A 13,617-nucleotide genomic window follows, 5' to 3' on the forward strand; every position below is an offset into this window, starting at 1 on the left:
AGGAGGAGGAGGAGGAGGAGGAGGAGGAGGAGGAGGAGGAGGAGGAGGAGGAGGAGGAGAAGAAGAAGAAGAAGAAGAAGAAGAAGAAGAAGAAGAAGAAGAAGAAGAAGAAGAAGAAGAAGAAGAAGAAGAAGAAGAAGAAGAAGAAGAAGAAGAAGAAGAAGAAGAAGAAGAAGAAGAAGAAGAAGAAGAAGAAGAATAATAATAATAATATTGGTTCTTGGGGCTCTCTGAGCTACTTGCAGATGTTTCATGACCCAACTAAGCAACATCATCACATCTGCAAGAAAATATTTGCAAGAAAACAACAAAGCTCAGAGAGCACCAAGAACCACACAATTCTCCACACAATTCTCCTCCTCCTTGCCCTTCCATTCTGCAACCCTCCCTTCCCTTCTAACATTGATGATGCTCCCTAGTTGGGTCATGAAACATCTGCAAGAAAACAATCAAGTTCAGAGGGCACCAAGGACCCCCCAGTTATTGACCATCTCCTCCTGCTCCTCCTCCCGCTCTTCATCCTGCTCCTCTTCCTCTCCACACACACCCCTCCCTTCTAGCACTGATGATGTTGCCAAGTTGGGTCATGAAATGTCTACAAGAAAACCACCAAGCTCAGAGAGCCCCAAGGATTTCATAGTCCTCCCTCCTCCTGGTCCAGTTCCTCCTCTTTGTAAATCCCATTCCTTTCTAGCACTGATGAATTTCCTTAGTCAGGTCATGAAACTTGTACCAGGAACCATCAAGGTCAGATAGTACCAACCAAGTTCAGACACCACAAATAGGTATATAAAATAAAGATCCAGTCATTCGTGCATGACCTTAAGTGAACAAAATTGACTCCCCCTGACCTTTGACAAGCACAGATGCTGTGGTCTGCTGATCCTCGGTTTGACAGGTATAGTGGCCTGAATCCTCCACTTGCGCCTCATGGATTAGCAGCTCCACATAGGATGCCTTTTGTCTCATCTCATACTTATGACTTGGCTGCAGTTGGGTGGAGCCTTTCATCCACTGGACGGGCACGTCGGGTTTCGTGAGTGCCGTGGCCAGGATGACTGTTGCCCCTTCCTTGACTTCCTGGTTCTCCAGCTGGACTTGAAAAAGGGCTGGACGGACTGAGAGGGCTGCACCAGGGAAAAGAAGAGAGAGGGGTGAGCTTTCGTCATAGATGTGATATGTGTTATGTGTTTTTAATACAAGGTATGGAGGAGGAGGAGGAGGAGGAGGAGGAGAGGGAGATCCATAACTCAGAAGTCTAACTTCAACTACATTGGAAAATAAGAAAAGTGAGAGCATTTGGCCTAGGGATCAAGGCACCCAGCTAGAAACTGCGAGGCAGTGAGTTCTAGTCCTGCCTTGGCATCAAAGCCAGTGGGTGACTTGGGACCAATGACCAGGAAACAAGGAATTCTAGTGCTGCCTTAGGCATGAAAGTTAGCTGGGTGAGTTTGGGCCAATCAGGAGGAAATGGTGAGTTCTAGTCCTGCCTTAGGCATGAAAGCCAGCTGAGTGATTTTCAACCAATCACTGGGAGATAGTGAATTCTAATCCCGCTTCAGGCATGAAAGCCAGTTGGGTGACTTTCTGCCAATCACCAGGAGACATGGGTTCTAGTCTCGTCTTAGGCAAGAAAGCCACCTGGAGCCAGTTACTCTCTCTCAGCCTGAGCTATGTAACAGGGTTGTTGTTGAGGGGAAAATAAGAGGTAGAAGGTGTGTTGGATATGTTTGCTGTCTTGAATTATTTGTAAATGGCCTAAGGCAGGACTAGAACTCCCAGTCTCCTGGTGATTGGCCCAAAGTCACTCAGCAGCCTTTCATGGCTAAGTGGGACCAGATCTCAGTCTCCTGAGGACTGGCCCAAAGTCCCCCAACTGGGTTTCATGCCTAAGGCAGGATAAGAACTCGCCATCTCCTGGTGATTGGCTCAAAGATTCCCAGCTGGCTTTCAGGCCTAAGGCAGGACTAGAACTCGACGTCTCATTGTGATTGAACCAAAGTACCCAGCTGGCTTTCATGCTTAAGAACACACTGTCTCCTGGGCTTCATGTTTAAGGCGAGACTAGAACTCACCATCTCCTTGTGACTGAATCAAAGTCGCCCAGATGGCTTTCAGGCCTAAAGTGGGACTAGAACATACCATCTCCTGGTTTCTAGCCTGCTGCCTCAACCAGTAGACCAAACTGACTCTCTGTGGTAAAGAATGGTAAAAAGAGCATCATATCCACGCAGCACAAGCCCCACCCCTTTTGCCTGCATGATATTGCACATGCATTTGTTGAAGCAAAGTATATGGCTCAAACACGTATACTGTTGCTTTCATTGTTCTGAAGACAACAATATCTCACAAACTCCCAGGAGTTGAGCAAAGTCAAAAGAATAATTAAGAAAAAATAGAGATAGTCCCCGATTTACAATCCTTTGTTTGTTCAAAGCTACAACAGCACTGAAAAAAGTGACTTGGGACCATTTTTGACACTTATGACTGTTGCAGCATCCCCATGGTCACGTGATCAAAATTCGGGCACTTGGTAACTGGCTCATATTTATGATGGTCACATGATCCCCTTTTGTGACATTCTGACAAGCAAAGTCAATAGGAAAGCCAGATTCACTTAACAACCGTGCGACTAACTTAACAATGGCAGTGATTCACTTAACAACTGTGGCACGAAAGGTGGTCAAGTGGGACAAAACTCACTCAACAACTGTCTCACTTAGCAACGGATGCTTGGGGCTCAACGGCCATTTGCAACCTTTCCAGCCGTCTTCCAACAAGCAAAATGACTGAGGGAACACAGATTTGTTTATTGATCATCTCACTCACTGAACCACAGTGATTTGCTTGACAAAAACATGGTGAAATTGGGCACAGCTCACTTAGCAATGGAAATGCTGGACCCAATTGTGGCCGTAAGTTGAGGACTACCTGTAGGAATGGCTGGGTACTTTAGGACGAAAGCCCATTAAGGCAGACACTTGAAAGGATTAAAACTATTGCGAGTTTTGATTAATAAATCTTTTACCTTCCACCGATAATGTGGCCATGCTTCTCCCGTGGCCAATATCGCAAATATATTTTCCAGAATCTCTTCGAGTTACACCATAAATCTTTAGAATATGGGTCGTTCCCCGCTGACTGATTTCGTACTTGGCGCTCGGAGCGATGACTTCCGAGCCTTTTTTCCAGATGGCAGAGACGTTGGGCATAGAGACTTCGCATATGAGGAAAGCTGCGCTACCTTCTTGCAATTCTAGATTGCTCAGCTCTTGTTGAAAGTCAGGATGCAGGGCTGGAATGGAAAGTGAAAAAAAAATTGCAAGAACTGGCAAAAAACAAAACAGAGTCCGCTTTCAAACTTCTCATGTAGACAGGATTTAAACTAAAATCCTATGTACAATTTTGGAAAGAAGTTTAGGTTTTGGTATGTGTGAATTTCAAAACAATAAATTAAGAGAGACAGGTACACATATACACACAGAATTCTGTCTGTCCAGAATTCAGTTTACACAAAAAGACAGACAGACAGACAGACAGACAGACAGACAGACAGATCTACCTGTCTGTCTGTTTGTTTGGCTGTCTGGGTCCCTGTGTACGTCTGTGTGTATAACTCTGAATTCTTAATTATTTCTTTTAGATTCACACACAGAGAGATGATAGATAGATAGATAGATAGACAGACAGACAGACAGACAGACAGACAGACAGACAGACAGACAGACAGACACAGAATACATAAATAAATGATAGATGATAGAGAGATATAGGTATAGATAGATGATAAATGATATAGATATACATAGATATAGATAAATATATAGATATAGATGATAGATAGGTATCTATCTATCTATCTATCTATCTATCTATCTATCTATCTATCTATCTATCTATCATCTTATCTATCTATCCATCTAAAATAGATAAAATGATAGATTGATGACAGATAGATAGATAATACATAATAATATAGATGAAACAGACAGGCAGATTTTTTATCTAGATTTTTGCATAGCTTTTTAAAAAAATTGTAAGTGTTTTTCTATTTATTTTTTGATATTGTAAGCAACCCAGAGTTACCTTATCAGGGTGATGGGCAGTTTATAAATTTACTAAATAAAATAAATAAATATGGGTGGAGTAGATTGTTAGCACAGTTCATCAATGGATAGAAAACAGAATAACAAGACTTGGAAGGGACCTTAGAGATCTTCTAGTCCAACCCCCTGCTCAAGCAGGAAACCCCACACCATTTTGGATAAACAGAACACCCACAACTTCTGGAGGCAGGTTGTTCCACTGGTTAGTTTTTCTCACTGTCATTTTTTTTAAATCTGTCTTTCTTATATTATCCCCTTCTGTATAGTAATCAACACAACTGAGATGCTTAATCATTTCTGATAGCAACTCCTTTAATGGAGCTCACTGTACCGTCCACTCGGAGCCTCGCTGTGGAGGTGTATGGTCCCACCCGGAAAGTGATGGTGCCAGAATCCTGCTGTGTGACGTTGCGCAGTGTCAATTTGTGCACTCGTCCTCTCTCGACCGAGATCTCATTCATCTGGTTGCTTTGAAGCGACAAATCTTGCAACTTCCACTCCACGTCTTTTGCGTTGTCGTGGGAGACTTCGCATTCGAAGGTGACTTCTTCCTCTTCCAAAACCTCCGCGCTTTTCAGTCCCCGGATGATGGTGATGTCCACTTCTACAAGGGCCAGCAGATCCCTCAGTGACAGCGACAACATAGAGACCATACAACGTACACCCATAACCCGTTGCCGGTGGAATTCAGATTTGGGCTTCATCCCTGTTAACTACCGGCAGTCCTAGACTTACAACCAAAACTGGAATGAGAATTTCCATTGCTAATAATCAAGGCTGTTTTTAAGTGAGCCCTGTCCAATTTTACCATCTTTTTGGCCACAGTTGTTAAGCAAATCACTGCAGTTAAGTGAATCACACGGTCATTAAGTGAATCCAGCTTCCCCCATTGACTGTGTTTGTCAGAAGCTGGCTGAGAAAGATGCCAACTTTTGATCACATAAGTGTGGGGATGTTGCAAAATCGTATATGCGAGGACCAGCCACAAGTCCCTTTTTTCAGTGTCATTGTAATTTCGAATGGTCACAAAACGAATGGTTGTAAGTTGAGGACTACGTGTAACTTACCAACGCATATTCTGCAGTTTCCACAAGAAACAAAAATGCTGCCTTTGGTGAAGAATTCTTAGATCAGAGAATTTTGTGTTCCCTCTTATAACATTCTAGATCCGTGGTGGCAAACCTATGGCACCCGTGCCACAGGTGGCACTCAGAGCCCTCTCTGTGGGCACACGTGCCGTCACTCCAGTCCTAGGCCTTCAGCTGGGTTTTACAAAACCTTTTCGCTTTAGGCTTCCGCTGCCGTGTGGAAAAAAAAGTTAAATCAATCAATTTCAACTTCTTGCAGGGAAAAAAAAGATCTTGCAAAGTTGGGATTGATTGATTGAACTTTTTAGTCTCACCCAGTCTGCCATTACCACCACAGCCACCCAATGGGCCATGCCCACCCAATTGGCCACACCCACCCAATGGGCCATGCTCACCCGGCACTCGACGATACATAAGTGGGTTTTGGGTTGCAGTTTGGGCACTCGGTCTCTAAAAGGTTCGCCATTACTGTTAGACATTACAGCTGCAAAGGTTAACCTGAAGGATTAAGGCCAAAACCAAAGGACCTTTTTTTAAAGTCATAGCAGGTTGATTAGATGGGTGCTTCGGGTTTTATTTGCCACGTCAAAAGATGTTGACCAACCTCAATGCAGCAACCCCCAACCAAGGAATCAAGTTTCAAACAAGTCTCATAAATCAAGTTTCATGCTAGGAAAAATAGGATACAGAATTTGGGAAACTGAAGAAATAAAACACCAACCATCCTTTATTTGGTCTAGTGATGAAGGCACCAGGCTAGAAACTGGGAAATCGGGAGTTCTAGTCCCGCCTTGGGCATGAGGGCCGGCTGAGTGACTTTGGGATAATCACCAGGAGACTGGGAGTTCTAGTCCATACTTAGGAATGAAAACCAGCTGGGTGACTTTTGGACAATCACTAGGAGACTGGGAGTTCTAGTGCTGCCTTAGCCATGAAAACTGGCTAGGTGACTTTGGGACAATTACCAGGAGACTGGGAGTTCTAGCCTACTTAAAAAAAAAACATACCTTGCACAGATAACGTGGCAGATGTGGTTTGGTCTCCAATGCTACACAAATACTCGCCACTGTCTTGGAGTTGCAGGTTGTGAATGAGTAACTCATGGATGCCCCCATCCTGTCGTATGTCATATTTGGGGCTAGCATGAATTCTTACAGTGCCTTTGCGCCATTCCACGGGGGCTTTAGTGACTGTGACTTCACAGTGTAATCTGGCTGTGCTTCCCTCATCCGCTTTCTCATCCTTCAGCCGTTCGGTAAATTCAAGTTTGAGGACTGCAGGGTCAAAAGGAATGGAAGCAAGTAAAACATTTGGCCCTTCTTCTATTAAGCTCAGATATTACTAACTTAGCTTCCATCAAGCTCAGAGAGCACCAAAAAACCCACATTCCTCCCTGCAAAACCCACTTTCTTCTAGCAGTGATAACGATACCTAGTCGGGTGATGGAACGTCTGCAAGATAATTTCCAAGCTCAGAGAGCACTAAGAATCCCAGAGGAGTCCTCCTCCTCCTCCTCCTCCTCCTTCTTTTCCTCCTCCTCCACTCTGCAAACCCCCCCTCCCTTCTAGCACTGGTGATGTTCCCTAGCTGGGTCATGAAAGGTCTGCAACAAAACCGCTAAGCTCAGAAGCACTAAAGACCCCAGAATTCAATCCTGAGCTACAAATATTGATTCATTTCAAGCATTGAAAAGATCTTTGATCTGATTTCCATTTATGTAGCGCACATGACAGAAAATGGAATACTTTTTTTTCATTAAATTTGATTTGATAGCTCAAATCAGCTTTGCAAATTCTATTTGGAAAGTCAGCTCAACTGACTATTCAGCTGAACTGAATATTTGCACAACCCTATTGTGAGGCTAATTGTGGAACAGATTTATTTCAATTTAATTTCAGTAACACATCTGAACAGAATTGCACTGAATTGAATTGCCCAGCAGATGGAAAAGGACATAATTTAAATCTCTCCTTTTCTATATTTTTAGCTACATCGCAGATAGAAATCTGCTTCCTGTCTCAAGATCAGACTTTATGACACGGTAACCATATTTATTTTTTAAAATGTTAACTAATTAAAACCCAGTTTCAAACAGAACCAAATTCAAACTGAAATGTATCTTTTCATGCTCACATGTCCTTATCAGAGTCACATAAGTGAGATGGGTCATAGAGAAATTTCATAATCAAATAAAAATATTTTGTACCTTCACAACAACAAACAACATATTCAGAAGGTCTCTATGGTTTTGATAGAAAGTGAAAGTTGTTAAAATATAAAAAATCAGACATAAATTTCTATGAATTTGGGGGGGGGGGTTATGTTTGTAATTGCGCCGGCCTATGAATCACACTTCTATTGCATCCAAGTACAGGTAGTCCTCGACTTACGACCACAGTTGAGCCCACAATTTCTGTTGATAAGTGAAACATTTGTTAAATGAATTTTGGCCCATTTTACAACCTTTCTTACCACATTTGTTAAGTGAATCACTGTATTTGTTAGGTTAGTAACATGGTTATAAAGTGAATCTGTCCTCCCCATTGACTTTGCTCATCAGAAAGTCGCAAAAGGGGATCACGTGACCCCAGGACACTGCGGCCGTCATAAATATGAACTATTTGCCAAGTGTCTGAATTCTGATCACATGACCAAGTAGTTGTCAGTGTGAGAGATGGTCATAAGTGCGTTTTTCTGAACCGTTGTTAACTTTGAATGGTTACTAAATGAATGGTTGTAAATCAAGGACTACCCGTAATGCCTTTTACCACTGAAAGGGCCTCCAGAGAAAATTCCACAGATTGATTTGGGAATTTATATCACCTAATTCAAGAAAATGCAGATTACAAATTCTGCCGCTAAGCATTGTGCACTTAATTAAATGTTGAAAAGCTTAGGGAGAAACAAACCTGCATGTCAATGAAGGCTACAATAAACCATTAAAATACAAGGAGTCCTTGACTTACAACCATTTAGCGACCGGTCGAAATTCCAACACCACTGAAAAAGGCCTGACAACCGGTCCTCAACGTACGACCGTTGTGGCATCCCCAGGGTCACTTGGTCAAAATTCGGGTGTTTGGCAATTGGCATGTAGTTATGACGGCTGCAATATCCTGGGGTCACTTCATCGCCATTTGTGACCTTTCCAGCTGGCTTCCAACAAGCAAAGTCAGTGGGGGAAAAGCCAGATTCACTTAATGACTGTATGATTCCCTTAACTGCAATGTTCACTTAATGACTATGGTAAAAAGAGTCCTAAAAATTGGCGCAAATCACTTAACAACTGGCTTGTTTGGTGACATTCTGGTCCCAATTGTGGTTGTAAGTTGAGGACTACCTGTAGGATACAAACTCCCTCAAACAGGGAGCACCAAGGATCTCACAGTCTTTCTCCTCCTCCTCTCTGCAACCCCCCCTCCTTTCTCTCACTGATAATCTCACTGGTAATCTGTGGCAGACCGCCTTCTGCCACAGATTACCTCCCATCGGCCAGTACGCTCCCACAGGGTGGGTCTCCTCAGGGTGCCGTCGGCCAGACAGTGCCGGCTGGCGACCCCAAGGGGGAGGGCCTTCTCTGTGGGAGCTCCCACCCTCTGGAATGAGCTGCCCCCAGAGATCAGGGTGATCCCTGATCTCCCTTCCTTCCGCCGNGCCTCCTCCTCCTCCTCCTCCTCCTCCTCCTCCTCCTCCTCCTCCTCCAAACCGTGAGATTGGGAGTTCTAGTCCCACTTTAGGCATGACTTTGGGCCAATCACCAGGTAATGGTGAGTTCTAGGCCGCTTTAAAAAACCCATACCTTGCACAGATAATGTGGCAGAAGTGGTTTGGTCTCCAACGCTACAGGAATATTCTCCACTGTCTTGGGGTTCCAAATTATGAATGATTAACTCATGGATGCCACCATCTTGTCTGATGTCATATTTGGGACTAGTGTGCATTCTTGCACCATCTTTGCGCCACTCTGCTGCAGCTTTAGGGACGGTCACCTCACAGCGAAATCTGGCCGTGTTCCCCTCGTCCACTTTCTCATCCTTCAACCACTGTGTGAATTCTGGCTTGAGGGCTGCAGAGGTCAAAATAACGGCAGAGTTTGTTTTTTTTTTTAAAAAAAAATACAATTCTTTCATTAAGTGGCAGTTCCCACCGATTTCTGAAAAATAGAAGCTGGGAAAATTGGTTGTACAGGACCAATGGATACTTGTATGTCCCAGGAAGTAAAAAACGGTTAGTGACAAAATATTGTTCATTTCCCAAAGATGCTTTTTCAGGGGACAACTGGACTTTATTGTTTTTCTTTGAAGATGTTTTGCTTCTCATCCAGCTCTGACTGGATAGTGGGGAATGGAAGGATTTATACTCCTTGCAGTCAGCCGGTCATTTGCCTTCTTTAATTTAGAGAGTTATTAAGACCACTTGAAGGCTTACCTGTGTCCTCAGGGTCACCTGAGTGGTGTAAATGGGTGTGAAGCCTTCTTGGAACTGGCTCCACATTCATTTCCATTACATGTCCCTGGGGATGCAGCAATGATCATAAGTGTGAACAAGGGTCTTAAGTCACTTTGTTCAGTGCCGTTGTAACTTTGAATGGTCATTAAATGAACTGTTGTGACCCGTGGACTACCTGTATATCAAATCCACTGATTAATAAAATAGCTTCTTCCTCTCTCTATCTATCTACAGTATGTATTAACAAAATTAAGGGGAGTTCTCAACTTAGAGAACCATTCAAATTTACAATAGCAAATTTGTGCTTATGATTATTGCATCATCCCCATGATCATATAATCAAAATTTGGGTGCTTGACAATTGGCACATATTCACAATGGTTATACTGTCCTGGGATCACGTGATCACCGTTTGTGACCTTCCCAACCGGCTTCCGAGGAGCAGAGTCAATGGGAGAAGCTGGATTCACTTAGTGACTGCATTATTCACAGTAAAAATAGTCCTAAAAATGTGCACAAATCACTTAACAACTGCTTCGTTTAGCAACAGAAATTCTGGGGCCAATTGTGGTCATAGGTTTAATTTAATTTAATTTAATTTAATAATTTAATTTATATACCGCCCTTCTCCCGTAGGACTCAGGGCGGTGCACAGCATATTAAAACAGATACAAACAAAATACATCAAAAAACAAAAAAAAAACCCCATAAAACCAAATTAAAAGCCAAATATTGGAAGCTGTGTGTCAATTAAAATTTTCTTAAAATCATCCCTACCTAAAATCCTCCCTAGGTCAGGCCCGCTTGCTGGAAAAGGACTCTTTGTAAGGTATGTATCTTTCCAGATATTTAAATTTAGTAGCTGGAGCAGTGAGCCAGAACACACCGAGTTGCGGTTGATTAGCTGAAGAGAGCTGGCCACTGGATGAGGCAATCTGCACTGTGATTGGTTGTTGTGAGTGAAAAGGGGACGTTCCCTTGTTTCCCGCCTTTTTTCTTCTGTGCGCCCTTTTGTGCTCTATAATTTTACCTCATGATGTTCCTGCTGTGTCGATTTACCTCATGATGCTCCTCTTTGCCTGACTATCTATACTGTGTATATATATTGATGGAAAACATATTTACTTATATAAAACTAGAAGTTCCTGCCAGCCTCTCTGATTCCATTTGGACACCGGCTGTGCAATTCCCTGACAGAACCCTTTTAAAAAACCCATACCTTGCACAGATAACATGGCAGATGTGGTTTGGTCTCCAACAATGCACGAATACTCTCCGCTGTCTTCGGGTTCCAGGTTAAGAATGAGTAACTCATGGATGCCCCTATTCTGTCGGATGTCATATTTGGGACTAGCGTGAATTCTTGCACCATCTTTGCGCCACTCTGCTGGGGCTTTTGGGAGAGTCACCTCACAGCAAAACCTGGCCGTGCTGCCCTCATCTGCTTTCTCACCCTTCAGCTGCTGCGTGAATTCTGGCTTGAGGGCTGCAGAGGTCAAAACAAATCGGAGAAAATTTTTAAAAATTTTTAAAAAGTTCCTGCCAGCCTCTGATTCCATTTGGACACCGGCTGTGCAATTCCCTGACAGAACCCCTTTAAAAAAAAACATACCTTGCACAGATAACATGGCAGATGTGGTTTGGTCTCCAACGATGCACGAATACTCTCCGCTGTCTTCAGGTTCCAGGTTAAGAATGAGTAACTCATGGATGCCCCTATTCTGTCGGATGTCATATTTGGGACTAGCGTGAATTCTTGCACCATTTTTGCGCCACTCTGCTGGGGCTTTTGGGAGAGTCACCTCACAGCAAAACCTGGCCGTGCTGCCCTCATCTGCTTTCTCACCCTTCAGCCGCTGCGTGAATTCTGGCTTGAGGGCTGCAGAGGTCAAAACAAACCGGAGAAAATTTTTAAAAATTTTAAAAATTTCCTGCCAGTCTCTCCATCCATTTGTGCAATTCCCTGACAGAACCCTTTTAAAAAAAACATACCTTGCACAGATAACATGGCAGATGTGGTTTGGTCTCCAACGATGCACGAATACTCTCCGCTGTCTTCGGGTTCCAGGTTAAGAATGAGTAACTCATGGATGCCCCTATTCTGTCGGATGTCATATTTGGAAGTAGCGTGAATTCTTGCACCGTCTTTGCGCCACTCTGCTGGGGCTTTTGGGAGGGTCACCTCACAGCAAAACCTGGCCGTGCTGCCCTCATCTGCTTTCTCACCCTTCAGCCGCTGCGTGAATTCTGGCTTGAGGGCTGCAGAGGTCAAAACGAATGGGAGAAAAATTTTTAAAATTACATTTTTTTTATTAAGTGACAGTTCCCACCAATTTCTGAAAAATAGAAACCTGGGAAAAATTGGTTGTACAAGACCAACGTATGTTTGATGTCCCAGGAAGTAAATATGTTTAAGATTAAACATTATGGATGCCCTGTCCAATTTTACAACCTTTTTGGCCACAGTTGTTAAGCAAATCACTGCAGTTAAGTGAATCACGTGATCGTTAAGTGAATCCAGCTTCCCCCATTGACTGTATTTGTCAGAAGCTGGCTGAGAAAGGTTGCAAACAGTGATCTGCAAATATCATAAATACTTGCTGCTTGCCAAGTGCTCAACTTTTGATCACATAAGTGTGGGGATGTTGCAAAGTCATATGTGCAAGGACCAGCCACAAGTCTCTTTTTTTCATTGTGACTTTGAATGGTCACAAAACGAATGGTTGTAAGTTGAGGACTACGTGTAACTTACCAACGCATATTCTGCGGTTTCCACAAGAAACAAAAATGCTGTCTTTGGTGAAGAATTCTTAGATCAGAGAATTTTGTGTTCCCTCTTATAACATTCTAGATCCGTGGTGGCAAACCTATGGCACCCGTGCCACAGGTGGCACTCAGAGCCCTCTCTGTGGGCACACGTGCCGTCACTCCAGTCCTAGGCCTTCAGCTGGGTTTTACAAAACCTTTTCGCTTTAGGCTTCCGCTGCCATGTGGAAAAAAAAGTTAAATCAATCAATTTCAACTTCTTGCAGGGAAAAAAAAGATCTTGCAAAGTTGGGATTGATTGATTGAACTTTTTAGTCTCACCCAGTCTGCCATTACCACCACAGCCACCCAATGGGCCATGCCCACCCAATTGGCCACACCCACCCAATGGGCCACGCTCACCCGGCACCCGACGATACATAAGTGGGTTTTGGGTTGCAGTTTGGGCACTCGGTCTCTAAAAGGTTCGCCATTACTGTTAGACATTACAGCTGCAAAGGTTAACCTGAAGGATTAAGGCCAAAACCAAAGGACCTTTTTTTAAAGTCATAGCAGGTTGATTAGATGGGTGCTTCGGGTTTTATTTGCCACGTCAAAAGATGTTGACCAACCTCAATGCAGCAACCCCCAACCAAGGAATCAAGTTTCAAACTAGTCTCATAAATCAAGTTTCATGCTAGGAAAAATAGGATACAGAATTTGGGAAACTGAAGAAATAAAACACCAACCATCCTTTATTTGGTCTAGTGATGAAGGCACCAGGCTAGAAACTGGGAAATCGGGAGTTCTAGTCCCGCCTTGGGCATGAGGGCCGGCTGAGTGACTTTGGGATAATCACCAGGAGACTGGGAGTTCTAGTCCATACTTAGGAATGAAAACCAGCTGGGTGACTTTTGGACAATCACTAGGAGACTGGGAGTTCTAGTGCTGCCTTAGCCATGAAAACTGGCTAGGTGACTTTGGGACAATTACCAGGAGACTGGGAGTTCTAGCCTACTTAAAAAAAAAAATACCTTGCACAGATAACATGGCAGATGTGGTTTGGTCTCCAACGATGCACGAATACTCTCCGCTGTCTTCGGGTTCCAGGTTAAGAATGAGTAACTCATGGATGCCCCTATTCTGTCGGATGTCATATTTGGAAGTAGCGTGAATTCTTGCACCATCTTTGCGCCACTCTGCTGGGGCTTTTGGGAGGGTCACCTCAC

The 13,617-nt window shown here is 43.6% G+C and overlaps 1 protein-coding gene across 1 annotated transcript in view; it reads right to left on the reverse strand.

Moving 5' to 3' along the window:
• The window catches only part of LOC107285997 (obscurin), a 190,237-nt gene that overhangs the window by 74,266 nt on the left and 102,354 nt on the right, over window positions 1-13,617 (reverse strand). The window contains exons 51-57 of the mRNA XM_029283797.1: window positions 13,423-13,612; window positions 12,396-12,452; window positions 11,636-11,902; window positions 11,256-11,522; window positions 10,863-11,129; window positions 8,994-9,260; window positions 4,438-4,710 (exon numbers count right to left, since the gene is read on the reverse strand). Of these exons, the coding sequence (XP_029139630.1) occupies window positions 4,438-4,710; window positions 8,994-9,260; window positions 10,863-11,129; window positions 11,256-11,522; window positions 11,636-11,902; window positions 12,396-12,452; window positions 13,423-13,612 (1,588 nt within the window). The remainder of the gene's footprint in view (window positions 1-4,437; window positions 4,711-8,993; window positions 9,261-10,862; window positions 11,130-11,255; window positions 11,523-11,635; window positions 11,903-12,395; window positions 12,453-13,422; window positions 13,613-13,617) is intronic.

The sequence above is a fragment of the Protobothrops mucrosquamatus genome, unplaced genomic scaffold, assembly GCF_001527695.2.
Source record: "Protobothrops mucrosquamatus isolate PMUCROS unplaced genomic scaffold, P.Mucros_1.0 scaffold235, whole genome shotgun sequence".
Taxonomy (NCBI): Eukaryota; Metazoa; Chordata; class Lepidosauria; order Squamata; family Viperidae; genus Protobothrops; species Protobothrops mucrosquamatus.